Raw genomic sequence first — 25,657 nt, 5'->3', positions numbered from 1 at the left:
TGCATGCACATAACAGTAAAGTCACGTGACACACTATCTGTCTGGAAGTGTGAACATGACTGTGGATAGATGCAAGTGATATCTGACATCACCTGCGGTCATGCAGATTTCTCTGTTGGTGCTATTTGCTGCAGTGACTAAGCTGCATGCATTGGTGTGTTGTGCTGCAGTAGGCGCTTCTGCTGCCTGCAAATCACAACGCATCATGCAGGGCTGTGGAGTCTGTACAAAACTTCTCAGTTTATAAAACCTCCAACTGCAGGTACCCAAAATTACACCGACTCCACAGCCCTGATGCCATTTAGTGGCTGGATAGTGTACTGGTTAAGGGCTCTCTGCCTTTGATATGAAAAACATTTTTTTTTTTTACAGCTGATACAAATCCTGAAATAAATCTGCAGTGTGTCTACTTCCTGCTTTCATGGAAGCAGACATATTGTTGACATCCTGTGCTTCCAAATGAGCTTATCTGCCATGGCAGTCAGGTGGCACAGGGGAGAGATCAAATCACCTCTTCTGATTAGACACAAATGAGGGGGAATTAGACAGGCTCAACTCTCTAAATACATACAGGGTACATTTCTCTCCTGCTGTCCTGTGCAAGAGTTCAGGTCCACTTTAAATGTTTCTCACATAAAACAGTTGTTTCTGATAGTTTTGAATGTCTGTCCCTGGCTCCAGGAATATCAAACGAAAGGTGGCCATAAACGTTTAGATCGCCACCTAATGTGGCAAGCAAAACAAAACAAACAAACAAACGCATAACATTTATATCGCGCTTTTCTCCTGGCGGACTCAAAGCGCCAGAGCTGCAGCCACTAGGGCGCGCTCTCTATAGGCAATAGCAGTGTTAGAGAGACTTGCCTAAGGTCTCCTACTGAATTAGTGCTGGCTTACTGAACAGGCAGAGCCGAGATTCGAACCCTGGTCTCCCGTGTCAGAGGCAGAGCCCTTAACCATTACACTATCCAGCAGATCAACCCCTACCTGATCTGAATCCGATCAGAGAAGAATCTTTTCAACCCCCCAACTTAACTACATACAGATTTTCAATAGATTTCACCATACATTATCAAACTGTTCTATACAGTGCAGTGCAATGGGCTTTTAATCTAATCATAGTGCTTATTTTCTGCATTGTGCTGGTTTTAATGGTACTTATCCGTTAGCCGGGCGCATCCGGCAGGTGGCGCTGTTGTAGCGAATTTCGATGCGCAGTTGTATCTAATTCCATTTATAGTTACTATGGTAACAGGTGGCCGCAGGTGGCGCTAATTACATTGTTGATACGCAACGTAACGATACAGTGTGTTAATGGCAACGAATATACATTGTATTTGAAGTGGCCGGAATTAAAATGAAGGCGGCGGCAATGTAACACATGAAGCCGCCGCCTTCGTCTGTTCTTCTTCTCCCCCTTTGCCCTCTCGCTTCTATACAACACTGCCAGCTGGGGGGGGGGGGGGACCCGCATGTGCCCCCACAGTCGTTCGTCGCAAGGAAACAAGCAGGCTTCCCTGCCGCGACGAACGACTCTGGGGGGACACGCATGTCCCCGCAGGCTGGCAGCATTGTATACAAGCGAGAGGGCAAAGGGGGAGAAGAACAGACGAAGGCGGCGGCTTCATGTGTTACATTGCCGCCGCCTTCATTTTAATTCCGGCCACTTCAAATACAATGTATATTCGTTGCCATTAACACACTGTATCGTTACGTTGCGTATCAACAATGTAATTAGCGCCACCTGCGGCGCTTCCATTCACACAGTACTGCGTTCAGTAACTATGAATGGAATTAGATACAACAGCGCATCGAAATTCGCTACAACAGCGCCACCTGCCGGATGCGCCCGGCTAACGGATAAGTACCCAAAATGTTTCAATTTTATTAAACATCAAGAGTACATACACATTAAAAACAATAATAAAAATCCCCCATCAAAATCACTGATAGGTGATATACCCGAAAATACATGGTTAATAATTAGTAGAAAATTTAGAAAGCATAGGAAAAAAGCTCCTATTGGCTGAAAACTGCCCAAAAAATCAAATTGTGCAACCAGTATGACAATACCATCCCCCGGTATACGCCCGGACTTATCTGCATGAGGTAGGAAGCCTGTTTGACTTTTTTCTGACCCTTTTTATACGCACTATCATCATCTTATGGGCAACAATTGTCTTTTTATATATACAGATACTTATATGCACAGGATATGTCACTATCAGACAATTTGGCGGCAGGTGGCGCTGTTGATGTTAATTCCAATCATAATTACTTCACGTCAACCTGTGAATGTAAACCGCCGGATGCGCCCGGCTTAAACAGATCAAGCCACCGGCTTGCTTCGTGAGTGTCTCGCTCTCCTCCCCCTCTTGCCCTCTCTCGTATGAGCCTTGGGGAGGGGACATGCGTGTCCCCCCAGAGTCGTTCGTTGCGGCATTGCGACGAACGACTCTGGGGGGACACGCATGTCCCCTCCCCAGTGTTCTATAGGAGAGAGGGCAAGAGGGGGAGAAGAGCGAGACACGAAGCAAGCCGGCGGCTTGATCTGTTTAAGCCGGGCGCATCCGGCGGTTTACATTCACAGGTTGACGTGAAGTAATTATGATTGGAATTAACATCAACAGCACTACCTGCCGGATGCGCCCGGCTAACGGATAAGTACCGGCATTTCAAAAGCTTTGGAACTCCAGCGAAACACAGTGAGAGCCATTATCCACAAATGGCAAAAACATGGAACAGTGATGAACCTTCCCAGGAGTTGCCGGCCGACCAAAATTACCCCAAGAGCGCAGAGAAAACTCATCTGAGAGGCCACAAAAGACCCCAGGACAACATCTAAAGAACTGCAGGCCTCACTTGCCTCAATTAAGGTCAGTGTTCACGACACCACCATAAGAAAGAGACTGGGCAAAAACTGCCTGCATGGCAGATATTCAAGGGGCAAACCACTTTAAGGCTACTTTCCCACCAAGACGTTGCGTTTCAGGGGACGTTATGGTCGCATAACGTGCCCCTAACGCAACGTATGGTGGTGTTGAAGTTGGACGTCAGATTGAGCTGCGTTATGCGGCTCTCAAAGCAGCCGCTCCAGGATAGTGATAGGAAGTCCGGATCTTTTTAAGGATTTGGATCATTTGAATCGGATCATTGAAAAGATCTGGATCTTTAAACCGAATCATTTGAATCATTTTACTAGGGAAGCAGACTGGGTGAAATGACTAGCAGGACAGGACTTTCCCTGCACTGTACATTCTGTATGTTCCTGTTTCTTCCAGAAAGACATCCACGGTGAACCGAATCGTTCATTGTGGTGATCCGGATGATTCGACTCACAAAAAAGATCCGGATCAAATGAACGATTCGTTCACGATCCGGACAACACTACAGTCCTACCACAAGTCTCTGCAGTGCGAGGAGGAGGAGCCTCCTCCAACATTACTGAGCATGTGCAAGCAGTCTAACGCTGCTTAGCCCAGTATAACATACAGCATGCAGCACTTTGTTTAAACGTGCTGCGTTACTATCTAACGCAACGTGTGCACTGTGAACAGCACAATTGATTTTACAGTGCTGTGTTAGGCTGCGTTACTGGCTGCTGTAACGTGGGACTTTAATGTCCGACTGTGAAACCAGCCTTAAGCAAAAAGAACATTAAGGCTTGTCTGAATTTTGCTAAAAACATCTCAATGATTGCCAAGACTTGTGGGAAAATACCTTGTGGACCGCCGAGACAAAAGTTGAACTTTTTGGAAGGTGCGTGTCCCGTTATATCTGGCGTAGAAGTAACGCAGCATTTCAGCAAAAGAACATCATACCAACAGTAAAATATGGTGGTGGTAGTGTGATGGTCTGGGGTTGTTTTGCTGCTTCAGGACCTGGAAGGCTTGCTGTGATAGATGGAACCATGAATTCTACTGTCTACCACAAAATCCTGAAGGAGAATGTCCGGCCATCTGTTCGTCAACTCAAGCTGAAGCGATCTTGGGTGCTGCAGCAGGACAATGACCCAAAACACACCAGCAAATCCACCTCTCAATGGCTGAAGAAAAACAAATTGAAGACTTTGGAGTGGCCTAGTCAAAGTCCTGACCTGAATCCTATTGAGATGTTGTGGCATGACCTTATAAATGCGGTTCATGCTAGAAAACCCTCAAATAAAGCTGAATTACAACAATTCTGCAAAGATGAGTGGGCCAAAATTCCTCCAGAGCGCTGTAAAAGACTCGTTGCAAGTTATCGCAAACGCTTGATTGCAGTTATTGCTGCTAAGGGTGGCCCAACCAGTTATAAGGTTCAGGGGGCAATTTCTTTTTCACACAGGGCCATGTAGGCTTTGAGGTTTTTTTTCCCCCACTAAATAATAAAAAAAACATCATTTAAAATTGCATTTTGTGTTCAATTATGTTATCTTTGACTAATAGGTAATGGTTTTTGATGAGCAGAAACATTTAAGTGCGACAAACATGCAAAAGAATAAGAAATCAGGAAGAGGGCAAATAGTTTTTCACATCACTGTATACACCAATATACAAAATACAGAAATGGTAATTACAGTGACCAAAGTGACTTGATACATTTTATGTGCGTTTTACACGTGTTTTTGAGAAACAGGCAGCGAGTTGTGCATTTTAAAAAACGCACATTTTAAAACGCGCATTTGTGTTTTCTTTAATGCGGACCATAGACTTTGATTGTGGGCAAAAGCGCTAGAGATTCTGCCTGGTGTGCTACTAGCCTGAGAGCTGCAGCCAGAAAGGACATGCTCAATAGGCCACCAGGCAGTGTTATTGCCCGAGGACTCCTTGCTTTATAGATAACTGGCTGCAGCCAGGGGTTTAATCTGTGGGCTCCTGTGTCAAAGGTGGTGTCTTTAAAGGGAACCCGAGGTGAGAGTGATATGGAGGCTGCCATATTTATTTCCTTATAAACAATGCTAGTTGCCTGGCAGCCCTGTTGATCTTCTGGCATAAGTAGTGCCTGAGTCAAAACCCTGGAACAAGCATGTGGCTACTCCAGTAGAGTACTGCATCTGCTGCATGCTTGTTTAGTGTCTATGGCAAAAAGTATTAAAGACCAAGGATCAGGAGGACTGCCAGGCAACTGGTATTGTTTAAAAGGAAGTAAATATGGCAGTCTCTGTAAAATGGCCCATACTCACGGGCAACTTTTTGGGGCTGTCGCTAGCACACGGGAGCGTGTGCGCGACAGTTCGGCGACAGCTGGTCGCTACGTCCCTCCGCGTACACACGCGGAATAGGGACCAGTGGTGCGACGGAAGCTGTCGCCGACGTTCCTCCTCCCCCCGCCAGAAGCTCCATGTTCTTTATGGAGGTCGCTGTCGCTAGTCCGCATACTCACGCGGACTAGCGACAGTTGCGGCGGCAACTGTCGCCAGGTGATTGATTGCGCCAATCGCCTGGCGACAGCAGCGACGAGCGATGGTTCGGGGTGCGCGCCCGTGCAACGCCGCATACTCACGGGCGACCTGTCGCCACAACACGCGCACGCCGTGGCGACAATTGTAGCCCGTGAGTATGGGCCATAACGCTCCCACCTTGGGTTCCCTTTAAAGAGACTATATAGTCTAAACTACCCTTTGCACAAATTCTGTTAGCATAAAAATGTATAATTACAAGCCGGGTGTTTTCAGTTCAACTCTCCCCTGCAGCCTTGTGTGCGCCGACTTGTGTTGCATTGCCACGCCCCCTTGCTGATGAGTGCTGTTGCACGTCCGTGGCTCTCTCTCTTAATAAAGTGCCATGGCATTCCTCAAGGGGGCGGGTATATGCGTCAGAAGGCGTCACATACAGGGCTCCCTATTTAAAGAAGGAATTAAAGGAAAGCTGTAGTGAGAGGGATATGAAGGCTGCCATGTTTATTTCCTTTTATTTCCTTGTAAGCAATACCGGTTGCCTGGCTGTCCTGCTGATCCTCTGCCTCTAACACTTTTAGCCCTAGCCCCTGAACAAGCATGCAGCAGATCAGGTGTGTCTGACATTATTTTCAGATCTGACAAGATTAGCTGCATGCTTGTTACTGGTCTGATTCAAACACTACTGCAGCCAAATAGATCAGCAGGGCTGCCAGGCAACTGGTATTGTTTAAAAGGAAATAATTATGGCAGCCTCCATATCCCTCTCGTTACAGTTGTCCTTTAAACTAACCTCTCCCTAGGGCCACATTCACAGTGGTGCGTTGCGTAGTAATGGACGCTTTGTAACGAGGCTTGCCGCAATGCATTGCCTTTGCCGCATTGACCGTGCAGCAGATGCATTGCAGTATTGCCGTATGGTTATGCAATGCCTGGGAGGATGCTCTTTAGCCCCTAGTCTAGTCATGTGCTTCTATCTCGCTTCTCTGCAGAAGTATAGTTGAAAGCGTCCTCTGTGATTTCATTATGATATAATGAATTGGTTGTGTAGTACGGATAATTACTAGAACATTAGTAGCAAAGAAAATCTTCTCATATTTTTATTTTCAGTTATATAGTGTTTTTTATAACATTGCATCATTCTCTAATATTCGCAGTTTACACACTACTCAGCATTCTAAATGATTTTACAGAGCAGAGTCTTGTGAACTATTGACCTGTCCTCTGGCGAGAGAAAGAAAATACAGTGACTGACAGTTGAGATAACAAGCTGCAGAAAAAAGAGCTCTCTGCGACTTTTTTGCGGTTTTTTGCATAGATAACTGGAGTTTAACTCTTCCTGTACTGGAAACATTATTACTTATGTCTCTGCTTCTGATGTTTTATTTCTTAGCTGTACTACACATACAAATCATTAGATCATATTTTTTTTTTCTTCTCGCTTCAGTGTCTCTAATGGACTACATCTCCCAGCGTGCATTGCGGTGGCCGGGGTTGCATAACATCACCGTGGCTACTTAGAGCTCCTTCATCTGTGGCATAACTAAGGAGCATGTACAGGGGGGGGGCCTAAAGAGCACCCCCCCCCAAAAAAAAATCATGAACCCTCACTTAGGGGGAGGTTAGTTGAATATCTACTAGGAGCACCCAGGTGTTCAGTTAGCTGTAAGAAGAACCCGAGGCCAATTATTATTTAAAATCAGATACTTGCCAAACTAGATGGAGGCCCCTGGATCCTCCTGCCCGCAAGCCTCCTAACCTCTTTCAGGCATGAGCATGGCTGTGCTGCACCTGCGCAGTAGCAGGAAGCCGCCCATACATGAGCGGCTCCGACTTACTGCAGAGACGCGGCTGTAATCACGCAGGCGCGGTATGGCTGAAGAAACGTGCCTGTCGCTGCTCCCATTCACCGGATATTGCACTTGGCACGGGTGGCGGACAGCCGGCTCGCCTATAGAGTTGCCATCCTGAGTGTTCTTTCACACTGCGGTTGGTGTGGTAATTTTCGCGCAGCCTAATGAAAGTCTGTGGGGACGTTCATACCGGCTTGCTGTGGCGCGATACGACGGAAGTGAAGTTTTCGCTGCATCCTCGATGCAAGGACAGGTCTACGTTACCACGTGGTTCTGCGGTGACATGCAGCCGACCGGAAGTCATGTACGATTAGGGTGACGCAGAGTTCTTTAAGAGCTAACGTGGTGGTCTTGCGCCTTGTATGCGCGGAAGTGTATTTCAAAGATATGCTTCCGTGCACTTTCTTATTTCGTAAACAGGAAGTGCCACTTCCTGTTTGACTGTCTGCCATAAGTGGATTACTACGTATTGACTCATTAATCCGTAAAGGTCTGGTTTTGGTGGTGCAGCCCCGGGCAGCACCACTGTTGCCAATCCGCAGTCTGAATCCAGCCTCAGACACGACATGAGCCTTTTTTTCTTTTTTTTTTTTTTCTACCGCCCGGTAAGGGCACCATGTGCCAAGTATGAAACACGGTGTTACCAAACACTGCCTATCAGCTGCGTGTAATTCTAGCCTACTGGCGCTTGTGGCCGAGACGTTGAACTGTACGACAAACAAGTAGTTCAGCCGCTTGTGGAGAGGAGGCCTCAGTGGTACCTCCTGGGTACGCCAGTATTTAGTTTGTGAGATCTGTTCAGTGCTGTTATGAATGGGATGAGTATAATTTATTTATAATTTCTTTTCTTTGACCCTCAGATGTCTGAGTTACCCAAAAGAGTAAGAAGGACGGTTGCCGCTCCCCAGCAGGAGATGTCGTTCCTCAGCGAAATGTAAGTATTTGCTGATTGTGTAGCTGTCTGGTTAGTGCACTGTTAAGGGCTCCGCCTCTGGCATAGGAGACCAGGGTTTGAATCTTGTCTCGGTAGGGGGAAGCCTCCGGTTCCTATCAAGGCTTCCCCCGTCCTCCTGTGTCCCACGGTGCTCTCGCTGCAGCCCACGGAACGCACAGGCGACAATATGTCAGGCTGTGCAATACTTACCTTCCCGGCTCCAGCGGGGGTGCTGTTGCGGCTCTCAGTTTGTAAATAGCCAATCTCAATCGGGTCTGGCACAGGAGACTTGCGTCTTGTAAGTAGAGCGGACCGACTGGGATCAGCTATTTCCGCCTATCTCCGAGCGGAGAGCCGATCCTGCGCTGGAGCCGGGAAGGTAAATATTTACATCCCCGCTGTTCGGGGAGCTTTATCGCCGCCGCCGCGGGGCACAGGAGGACAGGGGAAGCCTCAATAGGATCCGGAGGCTTCCCCCACCCGAGGTGAGTACCCCCCAGTGGCGTTTTAATTATTTCTGAAAAGATGATTCTTCTAGCATTTTCCGAAAGGCTAGAAATCCCATGAAATATGAAAACTGTGTATTATCCTCTGTGTCCATGCTTGCAGACCTGGCAGTTTCCTGTCTGTGAGCCTCGTTGCATTATGGGAAATAACGGCTGTTTCCAACTGCCAAGCAAGCTTTATCTCCCTGTGTACATATACTGCAGACAGCGGTGGACAATAGGTGAGCAGGACGCATGTGTGCGCGCTTTGCGGGGGGGGGGGGGGGGGGGGGTCGGGGTTGTGCTTTGGTGATAGCGGACGTGTCCTAGCGCCTGTTTTTTAACAGGGGCCTTTCTACTAGTTGATTATAAAGAGGCTGTGTGGAGGGAACAAATGTGACCTGGTCCTTTTGAAGCTTCTACCCAGGTTTAGAGGTGTGAAGACCCCCTGCAGTTTTGTGGACTGCCTGTCTGTGAAACTGTACTTTTTATTATTTCTGTCCACAGTAGATGGAAGACTGCTTAGCCTGGCAGGGGGTACTGGGAAAGGTATGGCTCATACACACGACTTACAACTGTCGCCGCAACCACGCGACACGCGCGTGTTGTGGCGACAGGTCCCCCGTGCGTATAACGCGCGCGCCACGAACCGTCGCTAGTCAGAGCTGTCGCCAGGCGATTGGTGTGGCCCATCGCCGTCCGCCACGAGTACTGCGTGTGTATGCGGACTAGCGACAGCAACCCATAGAGCATGGACGGAGCTTCCGGCGGGGGGAGGAACCTTCAGCTTCCACCGCATCTCTGTCCCTCTGTGCGCTGTGTGTACGGCTGCTGCACAGATTGACCTGGCGCCGAGCTGTCGCGCACACGCCCCCGGTGTGCTAGTGACAAGCTACAGCGGTACCCCATGTGTACCCAGCATTAGATGAACCCTTTGGCACAAACTTGCTAATTGCATCCCTGTCCAGTGAGTTCCAGCTGGAAATGTTGATTAATTCTTATGTTGGGAAAGTGTGACTGAGGGGATTTTAAAATTTTGCAATAGACAGACACACACAGAATATTTATATGGCGGACTCTAAGCGCCAGAGCTGCAGCCAGTAGGACGCGCTCTGTAAAATCCAACTTTCAGATCAATTTTGTACTATTTAGTAATCAACCGAAGAATCATTCCTTATCAATTGCCTTCAAAAACGGCAAATTTCAATACAATTTGATCATAAAATCGCATCAAAAGATTGCATTTGGTGAAAAAATTGTACAGTTAATGGCCACCTTTACAGCGATTTCTTCAGTTTTGTCCTTTGAAAAGTCAATTCTTTATTGGTTGGTGATTTACGTCTTCTGTTTCTTTACCTGCTTGTTCCCTTATCGATCCAATAGTTTTTCTAAAAAGATGTTGGTGATCTTTGTGTAGATGAACTAGAGAACTCCGTATGAAAACGTGGGATAAACATGACATAACATTCAATAATAATGTGTTTTCCTGTTTTTTATTATCCCTACAGTTACCGTATTTGCTTTTGTGATATTGTCTGTCTGCAAATTACACGATTCCATAGAACAGTATATATGCTCTGAAAGCTCCCATTGCATTTTATTGCATAGCCGCTGTATTTATATATTAAAATCTATCTAGGGATCATTTCTCAGCTCTCTCTGCTTCTCAGCTCAGAGCAGTTCAGTTTCAGCACTGCTGCTGGCTGTATACTAATTTTGTAGCAACAGAGGAATGTAAACAAAAGATAATGATATAACCTGTTTGGATGCGGCCAGAAGCTGCCCACTGAAAAGCAAAGTGCTGTTAATATTTGAATGCTGTTCAGCTTTTTTTTTGTGGTAGTAGATTTTATGCTATAAATAACCTTTTAGAACAAAGAGGAAATGTTGAGTTTCATAGCACTTTAATGTTGTTGATGACGTATTTAGGACAGATTCAGAGGAAGAGGAGGAGATGGATGAATGGAAACCGGCAGAAAAAGCCCCACCCAAAAAAAGACAAGCAAAGGCACCCAAAGAGCCCGCTAAGAAACGTGTCGCGAAACCGAAGGCTGCAGCTGCCCCTAAACCTCGGAAGGTAAGTGATGGGTAAGACTTGTGTTATCAGAGCGATTTGCAGGATAAATTAAAGGGGCCTGAGCAGGGATTTTTATAGAATATATATTACGAAACTCCCCCTAATGGAGGTTTGTAAATAGTATGGACTTTGGGGAGGTGACTAGCCTTACTTAGCGTCAGGGTGTGGCTCTCCAGTCCTTTGCCTGTATGTGCTTCGCGCGCCCCCCGACGAGAGATGTACTCAAGTTGAAGGACTAATCCTCCCAGCATGCACTGCAGTGGTGGACCAGGGACGCCCACTATTGCCGCTAATGCTTAAAGGGAACCTGAAGCGAGTAAAATTATTTAAAATAAACACGACATAGCTGCAAATTAATATTACATACTAACCTCACCGTCCGTTCCTCTCAGAAGCTCGCCATTTTCTTCCTATAGTGATACTTTCCAGTTCTGTCAATATTTTGTCAGAACTGAAATAAATCAGTTGCTGTCAGTTATAACGGAATGGACAACTGATGTGTAAGGTAATGTCCATGTTTCCCTATGGCTCAAGTGGGCGATATTACAGTTTAACAGTGTGCGGACCAGGATGCTGTTATTGGGTACTGGCCATTTTTAACATGGAGGACGGAGTATTCCATTATCACAGTGTACAAATGGGACACAGAAGAAGAGGAAAGGGATTGAGGAGTAGACTACACAGGAGGTAAGTATGACCTGTGTATGGTTATTTTTATTCTTTATTTTCAGTTCAGGTTCTCTTTAAAAACTGCTGCGGCTGTAGATGGAGAAGTTGTAAGAGTGCATACAGAGGGGGACTAGGGAGCTTCCCCCTAAAGGTAAATAATGCCTGTCACCTTCCCAAGTTTATATATTTTATAAAACCACTGCTCAGGTCCCTTTTAAGCCTTGTAGTTCTGACATTGTGAAATAAGTCTGCCAGGTTCACACTACAGTACAAATGCAGCATGTGCGTAAATGGCGTGGGAAATACCGTAGGAGAGGTGGTCATTCCCACTGACCATTGTGTTTGCATCACCACCTGTCCGCTTGTATATCTGCCACTTTTCTCATCCTCTGTGCCATCGCCGCTCGTCCAGAGACTAGGAAGCATGCAGTTTTCTGTTGGTTTGTTAAACAAAAACAAAAACAAAATACTTTGTGAATCCCACCTAGCAACAGGGAGGATCCTGATTGGTCCACATGAAGCACTGAGAATTTTCTCTGGTGAGGATTCCCACTGGATTCTGCCCTATGCTTCCCAGTCTCTGGTACTAGCAGGGATGGAGGTGCAGAGTTTGCACAGGACAGGTATGCATTTTTCATGTGAGTACTTTGGTTTGTATTCTAATGTACAAGGTATGGCTCACTTCCTGTGTGGGCTAAAACAGGAAGTAGGAGTGGAATCTAGTCACATGATCATCGCATCCAGTCAGAGTTAGAAAACGATCACATGCTTCTCCATAAAGTCCTATGCGGTGAGCAATTGTTGGAAAAACTTACCATCTCTACTGTGTATTTGTCGTTTGCTAGGGGTGGTTTATGGATAATGTATGTATTGGTGGGTCTTGTAAGAAACATATTTTCTTGCTTGGTTTTAAATTCTATTACATTTGACTTTTTTCCCCCCTAATTAGACTGCTGCAAAAAAAACAAGTAAAATTCCTAAAGCCGCTAAAGTAGAAACAGAATTAATATGTGAGAACAACAATGATGTGTCCGACGTTAAAGAGACCGCAGGACCCAAAATAAAAGAAGAGGTAAGACTCCGATGTCTGAGCGAAGGTTTCCTATTTTTTTTTAAATTTATTTAATTTTTGATAAAAATGATTGGTTGTACAGAAATACTACCTTATTTTCCGAGGTGTAGATGGCAAAAACCAGGGAAAAAAAAATAAAAATCTATATATACTAAACCTGGTGAGCCCATGATGCAGGAGCGTCTAGTAGATGTTCTCCCCCCAATGTGTGTCCCCTTCTGTCCTCTGTGTGTCCCCTATCTGTCCCCCGTGTGTCCCCTTCTGTCCCTCTTTCTGTCCCCTTCTGTTCCCAGTGTGTTCCCTTCTGTCCCTTTCTGTCCTCAGTGTGTCCCCTTCTGTCCCCGTGTGCCACCTTCTGTCCCTCCTTCTGTCCCCTGTGTGTCTCCTTCTGTCCCCGTGTCCCCTTCTGCCCCTCCTTCTGTTCCCAGTGTGTTCCCTTCTGTCCCATCTTCTGTCCGCAGTGTGTCCTCTTCTATCCCCAGTGTGTGTCCCTGGCTCCCCCTTTGTGTTCGCTTCCCTCCACCCGTGTCTCTGCTTCCTCCGTGTTATTAACAGTGTAGCGGCAGTGTCTTACCTAATCTAGCAGCCCCCGCAGAGATCGCAGACCTCTCTTCTCGCCTGTATCGCTCATCTAGTGATGGCTTCTGCTGATCGCGTGTTGGGGGCGGGAGCGGACACACAGCGGGAGACACATTTATTTATTGTATTTATAAAGCGTCAACATATTACGCAGCACATGCAGGGATCGGGTCTGCAGTTCTCATCAGCGGGCGTTCCTAAGTCGGGGATTACCTGCATTCGCCGTGTAAGACTCCGGGACTTTCTCCCCATTTTGCATCTTATACAGCAGGAAATACATTGTTTTTGTTTTATTAGTATTTTTTTTCCATGACTAACCAAATGAATTCCTGCTTCTCTTTCCTTGTTCTTTGCAGAGAAGGTCCATCTCTGTGGAGCAGTCCACCATGCAAAAAATCTCAACCAAAACGGATGTAAAAAAGAAGACGCCCAGGAAGTCTGCGCCGAAAGCGGTTAAGGTGAAAGCGGAGAGGAAGAGTCTTGGCATTGATGAGTTTCCATCTACCAGCACCCAAGACATAAAGATCAAGAGGGAAAGAATGTCAGAGGAGGAGCCTTCTGATGACTTCACGTTTGGTGGTCCACCTACAAAGAAGACCAAGATGTCTGCTGATGGTACAGAGATGAACTGGGACATTGTGGAGGTATGGATGGATGAATGGTGGCAATGGTAACATAGATCAAAACAAAAGGGCTATCGCCATAATATCTGTGTATATTTCCTGATCTGGCACATGGGCCCGATCAGCTGAGCGTCCGGTCAGCTTAGTGGAGCTGTGCTGTTCCGGACAACATGGTCGGCAACGGTTTGGCAGGCAGGAAGCAGATGTTAGAGAGCGGTGAGGCAGGGCTCCAGCCACCACAGGGTGACCACATGTCCCAAGTCCTCCCTGGCGGTGATGAGGCCTGGGGTCGAGGCTTGTGGGCCTGATCAGCTGACCGCCCGTCAGCTCTCAGCCCATCTGCAGATGACTGAGCGCTAAGGGATAGCCCGTCAGAGTGCCCGCATCTTCCCCGGTAGGTACGGGGGACTAGGGAGGTAGAAAAGTCAAGAGAAGGAGAAAAACTTTGAAGAGAGGCCGGAGTCCTGTGGCCTTCGGTACTGATGCGGCACCATCTTGATGATGGCGCTGCACCGGTACCCACAGCCACAGGGCTCCGGCCTCTCTTCAAAGAAGGTATGGATGGATGGTGTATCTGCTCTCCTTGGCAATGGTCTCATCAGTTGAAACAAAGCTTGGAGGGCTTTTTGGTTCCTTTTTATCCCCCTATATATTCCTAGTAGTTTGGGTCACCCTGAACTGCTTGGTTACTCAATTGAAACAAAAGGGCTAACGCCATAACATTTGTATATCAATGGTTTTCACCTAATATACATGCTTTTTAGCAACGATGCCTTAAAACAAGTCCTCACCAGATTGTAGATGGGGAGGGTGAGAGGACATCCTAAAAAGAAAAGCACAGCTGGAGCCACAGGAGTGTAAAATATCACAGAGATGTCAAATTGATGGTGGAAGGGAAAATTGGTACTCACAAAGGTGGGTTGCAAACAGGGAAACCAACCACTAGAAGCAGATGGAGATGTATGAACCTGACTCCACTCAGGGGTCCAGGGAAACTGGATGCGGTCACACTCCTCAGGTAAAGTACCTGTGATCCTAGTGGTGGCCATGCCCCAGAAGGCCAAAGGAAACACCCAGCTGAAGGAAAATGAATAAGTGCCAGCGAGGAGACGAGGCGCCCAGGGGTGTGATAAAACTGAGTTATAAACAATTAAATGAGGTAGCTTACCTCAATGAAAACAAACTCCTATAACAAAATAATTTTATCACTTACTCACTGACAACTCGTTTTTAGGGTCTGTGCCCGCTTCCTCAGTCCGATTAAAGTGCCTCGGAGGTGCTTAGCTTTCATCTGCAAGCACCCTTTGGCATTTTAAACTGCCTGAGAAAGTGGGCACATACCCACGAAACATGTTGCCAGTGCATAATTAATTTAATTTGTTATGAATTCATGAGTTCATTGAGGTAAGCCACCTCATATTTTTTTCATTTATTTGTTTTTAACTCTATTCTTTTATACCTCCCTCCCTTCCCCTCACCAGATTAGCTCACTTTTCTGCTTCATAAGACTGAAATTGAATAGTTTATTCACCTAAACACCTTATTATGTGGAAAAGTGTCGCTAGTGCAAGTATCCATATATACTCAAATACAAGTCAGCCTCGTGTATAAGTCGACTCCAATATCCAACCGTCTTAAAGAGAACCCGAGGTGTGTTTAAAGAATGTTATCTGCATACAGAGGCTGGATCTGCCTATACAGCCCAGCCTCTGTTGCTATCCCAAACCCCACTAAGGTCCCCCTGCACTCTGCAATCCCTCATAAATCACAGCCATGCTGTGAGGCTGTGTTTACATCTGTAGTGTCAGTCTCAGCTGCTCCCCCCGCCTCCTGCATAGCTCCAGTCCCTGCCCCCGTCCCTTCCCTCCAATCAGCAGGGAGGGAAGGGATGCAGGGGGGACTGGAGTTCTGCAGGAGGCGGGGAGAGCAGCAGACTGACACTATAGATATAAACACAGCCAGCTCTGACAAGCTGTTTGTCAGCAGCGTGGCTGTGATTTATGAGGGATTGCAGAGTGCAGGGGGACCTTAGGGGGGTTTGGGATAGCAACAGAGGCTGGGCTGTATAGGCAGATCCAGCCTCTGTATGCAGATAATATTCTTCAAACCCACCTCGGGTTCTATTTAAAGGGGAACTGAAGAGAGAGGTATATGGAGGCTGTCATGTTTATTTCCTTTTAGACAATACCAGTTGCCTGGCAGCCCTGCTGATCCTCTGCCTCTAATACTATTAGCCATAGCCCCTGAACAAGCATGCAACAGATCAGGTGTTTCAGTCATTCAGACTTATAAGTCTGATCTGACAAGACTAGCTGCATGCTTGTTTCTGGTTTTAATCAGATACTACTGCAGAGAAATAGACCAGCAGGGCTGCCAGGCAACTGGTATTGATTAAAAGGAAATACACAGGACAGCCTCCATATACCTCTCTCTTCAGTTCCCCTTTAAGCTGGAATTTTTTACTGACTGAAGTATAAGTCTACCTAGCAAAGTCAATGGCTGCACTTGGGGCTCAGGAGGGGTTAATGACTGCACTGCATACAGTATTTCAGCCATTAACCCCTGCTGTCCCTTATGTGCAGCCGATACCTCCTCCAGGCCCTGAAACGCAGCAGTTTTTCACTCCCTTTTATACAGCCGAGTATTTCCCCCCCGCCCCTTTCCTTGGTAATTGTTGTGGCCAGGACTTTCACACCTGTGTTTTCTTGTCATTTCTTTTCGTCAAGGTGCCACGTACCACTGGGTAAATTGCTGCAAATGGGAATGTCACTTAATGTCACACATAACTTATTGTGCTCAGTGTTGCCCGTGACACGTGTATAAGTCGACCCCAATACTTTTATGAAGTGACACAGCCTTATAGGGTATACCAATATTACTTTATTAAACAAATCGAAAACACCAACCCTCACAAAATACTACCACAATTGCACAATTCGTCCCAATCCCATTAAAAACAATAGATTGCGGAGTGCATAGTTAACGCTGGCTGCTTGCCAAACATATGAGCTTTTAGTAAAGATTGTGTGCAAGCCATTCCTGGCCAAAAAATAATATTGCATTACTCCACATTCGTCCGCGCAGACACTCGCCATTCACACATGTGCCAGGAATTATTTGGATATAGGGGCCCCGGCAATAGTGCTGCGCAGGTGTAGTACGCTCCCGGCGGCGGAGTGTGTGCATGCACCAGACTGGCTCAAGTACCTGGACTCATAGCAGAAGATCCAGGTGGTGGAGGAGGACAACGAGGGACTGATTATCCTGAAGGCGGCTGGAGGAAGCCCCAGGTATGTACAAAACTTTAATTTCATCTGTATCAGGTTTACTTTGTTGCACAGTAGTACTATACTCTACATATGCACTCCCCACAGAGCTGCAGGGAATCCACTGAGAATGTGGTGCACATTGAACACAGGTGTTGTCTGTCACCCATAAACCTGGTTCAGATTGTGCATGAAGAATGTGTAATAGAGGAAGAATCCCCTCATTCCCCTGCAGAGTACCTGCACATCATTCTTACATGTACCCACACTTACATTGCCTAGGGCCTGATAGATGTTCTTTGTTCCGGTTTGTACCTTTTACAAGTACTCTTACCAAGGACTAGTTTTAGTCTAAAGGGAATAAATATGGCAGTCTCCATATCCTTCTCACTTCAGTTGTCTTTTAAAATTCCTAAGCGTTGGCAGTTAATAGACGAATTTCATGTTACATACTTTCAATCAACAAGATTGTAATATGCAAATTAGAGGAGTCGGAGGATTTTTGTACCGACTCCACAGCCCTGATTCTAGTTATAATCTCAGTCTAGGGGTGAAGAGAGAAACATGGGACTGGGGGCCTTCCACACCATTTATCATTAGCATATAATGATTTAATAATGTTATCTAAAGACATTACACAGCTTAAACAGAAACTCCGACCAAGAATTGAACTTTATCCCAATCAGTAGCTGATACCCCCTTACCCATGAGAAATCTTTTCCTTTTCACAAAAAAAGACCATCAGGGGGCGCTGTATGACTGATATTGTGGTGAAACCCCTCCCACAAGAAACTCTAAGGACTGTGGTACTCCTGGCAGTTCCCTATCTTGTTGCATTGTGGGAAATAGCTGTTTACAGCTGCCAAAAAAGCATGCAGCAGCTACATCACCTGCCAGCAGTAAAAATGTCACCATGTAAAAAATATCAGAATGTAAATTAGGGAGAGGAAAGATTTTACAATGGGCAAACACTGACTAAATCATTTATACATAATTATTGTAAAAATGAAGCACTTTTTTTATTACATTATTTTCACTGGAGTTCCTCTTTAATGACAGTCCACGCCTGCATCCCAGCATTTTTACAGTGGGTATCATCTGACTGGATTTCTAAATACGCTGGCTATAAGTCTTGGTATTGCCCATAATGAAAAGTGTTGCAATTTCTCCCCCCCCCCCCCCCATTTCATCGCCTATGTCCTTGTGTCATGCGAGTAGTGGGCGAGGCCAGATCAAAATCCTTAAGCTGGCCATACATCTAACAATTTTGCGGCCCAATCAACCATTCGATTCAACCAATGTTGATGATTTGACCGATTTCGGGCCTTAATCGGTGAAATGTATTGATGGAGCATGCTGGAAAAGCTCAGGCTGACGTCGTTGATGGGGTGTGTGGCAGTAACGGCATACAATAGTGTGAAGACCATTGAAAGCGACAGACCCCCAGCCGATGTCCCACCTGGTGTCCATGCATTTGAAATCACACCTGCTCCAGCTGCGGTGACTCCCGGTCTCTTGTCCGCTGTCTCCCCCATGTCACCGTGTGATGTCGCATGTGTGACAGACACTCTCAGAGGAGACAGCGGGCCAGACCGGGAGTCGCCACAACTGGAGCAGCTGAGATTTTTAATGCACTTAGGCCCACTTACATTGGGGGGGGGGGGGGGGGGAGTAGCGGCAGAGGCAGCGTCACAGGGCCGATTCCTGAAAGATCTCATGTTGAAATGAATTGGGAAAGATTAGATTAGCGAGAGAACTGTCAGCCGATGTGCCCATACATGGCTAGATTTGTGGGCACGTTTGACTTCATTGTCCAGAAGAGACCCACAGAGGCTAGCAACCAGCTTGTATTTGTAGGCAGCCCCAGTTGTAATGTCAGTGGGGCCACAGCTAATGCAGATATTTGTTGCTTTCATTCTCTTGCCATAGTTCATGTCTATTTTAAAGAGGAACTGTAGTGAAAATAACAGAAAGAATGCATTTGCTTATTGTTTACAATATTAACTTATAGATTATTTAGTTAGTTTTATCCCATTGTAATATCTTTCCTCTCCCTGATTTACATTCTGACATTTATCACTGCTGGTGAACTCTTTAATGTTCTGTACTGAATGTTTGTTACTGAGAGTTCTATGCACAGAGGGAGATACTGCTTGCTTGGCAGTTGGAAACAGCTGTTATTTCTCACAATGCAGTGAGGCTCATAGACAGGAAACTGTCAGGACCGTGGCCATGACATCACACTGTGGGAGGGGTTTCACCACAAAATAAGCCATAAAGACACCCCCCCCCCCCCCCCCCGATGATCTATTTGAGAAAGGTAAACATTTCTCGTGGGGAAGGGGGTATCGGCTACTGATTGGAATGATGTACAATCCTGGGTTAAAGTTCCTTTTTAAATATTTTTCTATGAAACAAACGTTTAAACCGTGCAGACTAACCTCTCACATCTGTGGACCTTCTCTAGGTTTGTGCTGAAAGGACCAACATCGAGCCGTGGGTTTGTGCCAACCTGATTCATCTGTTTAAAGATGACAACACGATCCCCTTCATTGCCCGATACAGGAAGGAGCTGATTAACAATCACGATGCGGATGCACTGAGGGAGGTGCAGCAGACCATAGAGGAGCTGCGGTAAGTTGTGGTGCGGCCGGCTCCTGAGTGGCGTATGAGAGAATTTGTTTCCGGGAAACTTGGGCAGGAAACAGCCAGTATACAGTTTATCCTGCTGCTGCATAAGTCCCGGCGGCGGTAATTACTATTCCCCCTCCAGGTCCGCGTGGATAGTGGGCAATGATGTATTTTGGCTTCCAGCTGTTGCTGGCAACTGAATTACAATGTTTTAAAAGTAACTTCAGCTCCGTCTTCTGACGGCACCAAAGTTATTTACTGTGTGCCGCTATAGCCGTGATTCCCATTACGGTGGCGCCGGCTGCGCCCAAACCTCCTGCATCAGATTCCTAGTGTGCGCCGGAGTGTAATGAGCACAATGAGTATACTTCAGATTAAAGAAAAACTGTTTTTATTGTATTTCAGTACTCAGTTATTCTAATTAACTACTTGACGCCCACAGTGCTAACCCCCCCCCCAAGACCAGGGACCAGGCCATTTTTTGCAGTACTTGGCTGTGCAGGCTTTTCAGCCTCTCTCTCTCCCTCCCTCCCTCCTCCCCTCTGCCCTCCTGTTCCGCCTCTCATAGGTATCAGCCTATGAGTGGACGGCGATCCCCGGCCAATCAGATCGCCGATCTCGTACAGCGCTGCCGGGGACCGCAGAGCTGTACAGTTGTAAACAAAGGGGATTTCTTTCCACTTTAGTTTACAAACAGCCGGCGGCTAGCAGGCTAATCACGGAACTCTGTTCCGTGAAGTGGGAGGGAACGATCCCGCATGAGCGCGGCCGTTCCCTGTGAAACGGCAGCTCCAGGACTTGACGCCAATTGGTGTTAGGCGGTCTTCAAGTAGTTATTAACCTCCTCAGCGGTATGGACGAATATACACGTCCATCACCGCCGGAGGTCGCCGCTCAGGCCCTGCTGGGCCGATTTTAATAAAATAAAAAGCAGCACACGCAGCCGGCACTTTGCCAGCCGCGCGTGCTGCCTGATCGCCGCCGCTCTGCGGCGATCCGCCGCGAGCAGCGGCGAAAGAGGGTCCCCCCAGCCACCCGAGCCCTGCGCAGCCGGAACAAAAGTTCCGGCCAGCGCTAAGGGCTGGATCGGAGGCGGCTGACGTCAGGACGTCGGCTGACGTCCATGACGTCACTCCGCTCGTCGCTATGGCGACAATGTAAGCAAAACAAGGAAGGCTGCTCATTGCGGCCTTCCTTGTTTATTCTGGTTGCCGGAGGCGATCAGAATGATGCTTCCGGAGCGCCCTCTAGTGGGCTTTCATGCAGCCAACTTTCAGTTGGCTGCATGAAACAGTTTTTTTTTATTTAAAAAAAACCCTCCCGCAGCCTCCCTGGCGATCTTAATAGAACGCCAGGGAGGTTAAAGAGTACCGGAGATGACATGAGATAAACGGGTATTCATAGAATTTTCCTAGAACTGGAGTTAAGCATCTAGAGTTGGTGAGCTTGTTACCGAAACAATGTTGATCAAATCACTCCAACTTTTTGTAACTGTGTTGAACTAGTTTTCATGTAACCCCTGTGCAGGTCCGTTGCCAAGAAAGCTCACAACCTGATCGAGAAACTAAAGAAGGAGGGAAAGATGAACGGTTTCCTGAACACCTCCATGCTGAACTGCCGCACGATGGACGAGATCGAGCATGTGGTTGGTATTTTATGCTGAACTTTGTGCCCACTTGACTGTTTTATTGAAGGACCACTGTAACCCCTTGAAAACATACATGTCAAACTCCGGCCCGTGGGCCAAATCTGGCCCCCAAAGCCATCAAATTTGGCCCTCAAGTGGTTTCCCCATTTTGCATTTTGTCTGGCCCACTCTAGACCACCAGGAAAGCTATACTGGAGGTAAATCCCTAGATCACCAGGGAAGCCACATGTGGAGGGAGGGGGAAAGCACTAGACACCAGGGAACTGCAAAGGGGAGGGGGGACCAATACACTCCAGGGAACTGTATAATGGAGGAAGGATGGCCACTAGACACCAGGGAACTGTATGGGGGGAGGGAGGGGGACCATTAGACACCAGGGAACTTTATAAGTGAGGGAAGTGACCATGAGGTTGGACCCAGTGTTTAACTTTCGGCCCACTTTGTATTAGAGTTTGACACACCTGGTCTAAAACAAAAAGTTACATACTCACCTAAGTGGAGGGGAGGCTTCCTTAGAGCCTTCCCCTTCCCATTGCCAGTTCCTCTGCTCACATCTCCCGCCAGCTGCATCTTCAGGTCTCCTCAGAGGTACTCGGGTCGCCGGATACTTCTGCAGGGGAGCGGCCCTGTATTGAGCATGTGCTAGTCTGCATTCTGCTTGTCTTGAGGAGGCCCGAAAGTCCTAAAAGTCGGATCGTTGCAATGGGGGCCTGGCGGTGGAATGAGGGGCCACAGAGGAGCTGGAAGGCTATAAGGGGTCCCCAGTCCTCCTGCCTCTTAGGGGAGTATGTAACTTCCCACACACACAATAAAAGCTTACCCCAATAAGGAGTAGAGTTAGGCGTTTAGTAGGAAGGGTTCGCTGTAGCTGCTGGCTCCGGGCCTGTCTTTCCTACTACATGTGTGAAAGAGATCTCAAGTGTACAGTAAAAAATCAGTTTAAAGGATACCCGAAGTGACATGTGACATGATGAGATAGACATGTGTATGTACAGTGTCTAGCACACAAATAACTATGCTGTGTTCCTTTTTTTCTTTCTCTGCCTGAAAGAGTTAAATATCAGGTATGTAAGTGGCTGACTCAATCCTGACTCAGACAGGAAGTGACTACAGTGTGACCCTCACTGATAAGAAATTCCAATTATAAAACACTTTCCTAGCAGAAAATTGCTTCTGGGAGCAGGAAAGAGATGAAAAGGGTCAATAGATTCATAGGTTTTAGCTCTGGCATACTTTAATGAATGTGTCATTGAGCAAAAACAATAAAACAGTTAAAACTTAGAAAGTAGATTTAAACATTAAATAAAACTGTGGAATATCTTAAGAAGTCATTTTTAGGAGAAGGAAGATAGATACAATCATTTATTTCATTCGTTTATTTTGGCTTCGGGTGTCCTTTAACTTACCTGGTGCTTCTTGCAGCTGCCCTGGAGTAATTCTGTGCCCACGACGTTCGTCCAAGACCCCCCGCTAAGCTGGCCAGCCATACGCCTCCTCACCGCGCTCCCACGGCTGCCTATGCACAGAGCGCTCCCGGCAGCAGGAGTGCCATCAGGGTGCGCATGGCTCAGGGCCTTATAAGCGCAGTACCTGCCGACTAGCCGGCATTGCGGGGGACGCCGCTGCTGGCCGGAGGGACTCGGGGGATAACGCGTGCACTGTGTGACTCCGGGGGGCTGCATAAGCTCCAGATAAGTTACTCATGTTTTTATTTTGACTTAGAGGAACTCCATTAAAAATAATGTAATTAAAAAAAAGTGCTTCATTTTTACAATAATTATGTATAAATGATTTAGTCAGTGTTTGCCCATTGTAAAATCTTTTAAATCCCTGATTTACATTCTGACATTTATCACATGGTGACATTTTTACTGCTGGCAGGTGATGTCACTGGAAGGAGATGCTGCTTGCTTTTTTGCCCGTGGGAAAAAGCTGCAAACAGCTATTTCCCACAATGCAACAAGGCTCACAGACGGGAAACTGCATGGAGTACCACGGTCCTGAGTTTCTTGTGGGAGGGGTTTCACCACAATATCAGCCATACAGCGCCCCTGATGATGCGTTTGTGAAAAGGAATAGATTTCATTTGTAAAAGGGGGTATCAGCTACTGATTAGGATAAAGTTCAGTACTTTGTCGGAGTTTCTCTTTAACTCAACTCTTCGTAGGGGTAAACTTTTATTGTATGTGTGTGTTTTTAATCATTCAGGCCTCTTATTGCAGTGTATAGGTCAGTATCGTGTATTGGTCAGTGTACAGTGTTGATGAAGATCAGACTCCTGTATTGGTCAGTATACAGTATGTGTTAGTGCAGGTGTGACTCTTGTGTCTTCTGCAGTATGCGCCCTACAAGACTGGAAGCAAAGGGACAAAGGCGCAGCGAGCCAGACAGCTGGGATTGGAGACGGCAGCTAAAGCATTAATAGAAACCCCCAAAGATCTCAACCTGTTCTCCTACATGAAGAAGGACACAGAAGGTAAACCATACCGAATGTTTCTCTCTACTATTGTTCAGTCACTTCAGCACTCTCTGAAAGAGCTCAGATGGATAAAATAAAGGTTTTTCTTTTTAACTTTTGACAGATTTATTAAAGGGAACCGGCAGTGAGAGGGACGTGGAGGCTGAAGTAAGGAGGGGAGATATTTATTTCCTGTTAAACAATGCAGATTGCCTGGCTGTCCTGCTGATCCTCTGCCTCTAGTACTTTCAGCCATAACCCCTGAACAAGCTTCCAGCAGATCAGGTGTTCCTGACATTACTGTCAGATCTGACAAGATTAGCTGCATGCTTGTTTCTGGTATATTACTGCAGCCAAATAGACCAGCAGGGCTGCCAGGCAACTAGTATTGATTAAAAGGAAATAAATATGACAGCCTCCTTGTATTTCTCACTTCAGTTGCTAAACATGCTAAACTTAGGTCGTTTTGAAATGTCCAACTAACGACAGATTTCTCGGTGTTGGACGATAATCATGTACAAAAATGTAGGCCAACGACAAGCGAACGACATCCTGCAGCTCGCCTGATCCATCCGGCAGATCAACTCACATGATTGTTTCAGTAGTAGGGTGTCGCCTCTTGGTTGTTATGGGTCCCCCGAGAATCTGCAAGATGAGATGGACCAGGAGCCCAGTGGTGCGATATCGTTATTAGGTCGGAGATAAATTAGAGAACACTTATACTCACAAAGGTGTGTGGCCACCATGCAACCACCGTAGTGAGTGAGTAAGCTATTAGCAAATGAAAGGGATGAGCACTGAAAGGTGATAATCGCTCTTGTCCGTTAGGGTAACAATGCCTTGGGGTGAAGTGGTTAAAATATAAATTGGCTTCAAAGAAATTAACACACCTAGATCACAGATGTCAAACTCCGGCCCGCGGGCCAAATCTGGCCATTCAATTTGGACCACAAATGGTTTCCCCACTTTGCATTATGTTTGGCCCACTCTAGACCACCAGGGAAGCTATATTGGAGTTGAAATCCTAGATAACTAGAGAAGCCATATAGGGGAGGTAGGGGGGTAAGCACTAAACACCAGGGAACTGTATAGGGGTGGGGGCCACTAGACAGCAGGGAACTGTATAGGGGTGGGGGCCACTAGACAGCAAGGAACTGTATAGGGGTGGGGGCCACTAGACAGCAAGGAACTGTATAGGGGTGGGGGCAACTAGACAGAAAGGAACTGTATAGGGGTGGGGGCCACTAGACAGCAAGGAACTGTATAGGGGTGGAGGCCACTAGACACCAGGGAACTGTATAGGGGTGGGGGCCTCTAGACACCAGGGAACTGTATAGGGGTGGGAGCCTCTAGACACCAGGGAACTGTATAGGGGTGGGAGCCTCTAGACACCAGGGAACTGTATAGGGGTGGGAGGACCATTAGACACTGGGGAACTTTATAAGGGAGGGATGTGGCCAGTAGACATTGAGGTTGGCCCGCGACGTGGTCCCAGTGTATAATTTTGGCCCACTTTGTATTTGAATTTGACACCCCTGATCTAGATAGAGGTGTAGGACTATCTATGACCACACTGGTAGAGGTGCCCTATGTATGAACTGATATTACTGTCTCATTTAATATCAATAGGTAAGGGGTAATGTCTCACATCTCCAGATGAAGAACCAATGTTTAAGGAAAAAAATGTTTATTCAATCAATTTCACGGGTGCTAGGGTTTACATTGCCTAGGGATAGAATTCAGGGCTAGGTATCAATTTAGGAGAATCCTCCATGAGGACATGGACTAGTCCAAAACCTGTCAGATTTCTTAGAACCTACTGTAAGTGCCAAAAAACTTCTGTGTCGCCTCCAGCAGGCCTGCAAATTTTTTTTAATTTTTTTTTTTTTTAATCAAGAAACAGGATTTGTCTAAACAAATGCTCACTAAGCCATGGTGGTAGGTCAAGCCTCCTGGAAAAACCGTGATCTCCACTCTAGTGGGTT

At 46.7% G+C, this 25,657-nt stretch overlaps 1 protein-coding gene across 6 annotated transcripts in view; it reads left to right on the top strand.

Annotated features, from left to right (window-relative positions):
* Positions 1–25,657, top strand: part of SRBD1 (S1 RNA binding domain 1) — a 308,196-nt gene that overhangs the window by 20,059 nt on the left and 262,480 nt on the right. For 5 of the 6 annotated variants that reach the window (XM_068233032.1, XM_068233030.1, XM_068233027.1 and 2 more), the window contains exons 2-8: positions 8,091–8,164; positions 10,579–10,726; positions 12,345–12,467; positions 13,403–13,690; positions 19,403–19,569; positions 21,094–21,211; positions 23,552–23,690. In XM_068233032.1, coding sequence (XP_068089133.1) covers positions 8,091–8,164; positions 10,579–10,726; positions 12,345–12,467; positions 13,403–13,690; positions 19,403–19,569; positions 21,094–21,211; positions 23,552–23,690 — 1,057 coding nt within the window. Of the gene's footprint in view, positions 1–8,090; positions 8,165–8,813; positions 8,892–10,578; positions 10,727–12,344; positions 12,468–13,402; positions 13,691–19,402; positions 19,570–21,093; positions 21,212–23,551; positions 23,691–25,657 lie in introns of those variants that run through there. The other variant, XM_068233033.1, reaches the window with a different exon arrangement.

The sequence above is a fragment of the Hyperolius riggenbachi genome, chromosome 4 (assembly GCF_040937935.1).
Source record: "Hyperolius riggenbachi isolate aHypRig1 chromosome 4, aHypRig1.pri, whole genome shotgun sequence".
Lineage (NCBI taxonomy): Eukaryota > Metazoa > Chordata > Amphibia > Anura > Hyperoliidae > Hyperolius > Hyperolius riggenbachi.
This window is presented reverse-complemented; position numbering and strand designations above follow the sequence as displayed.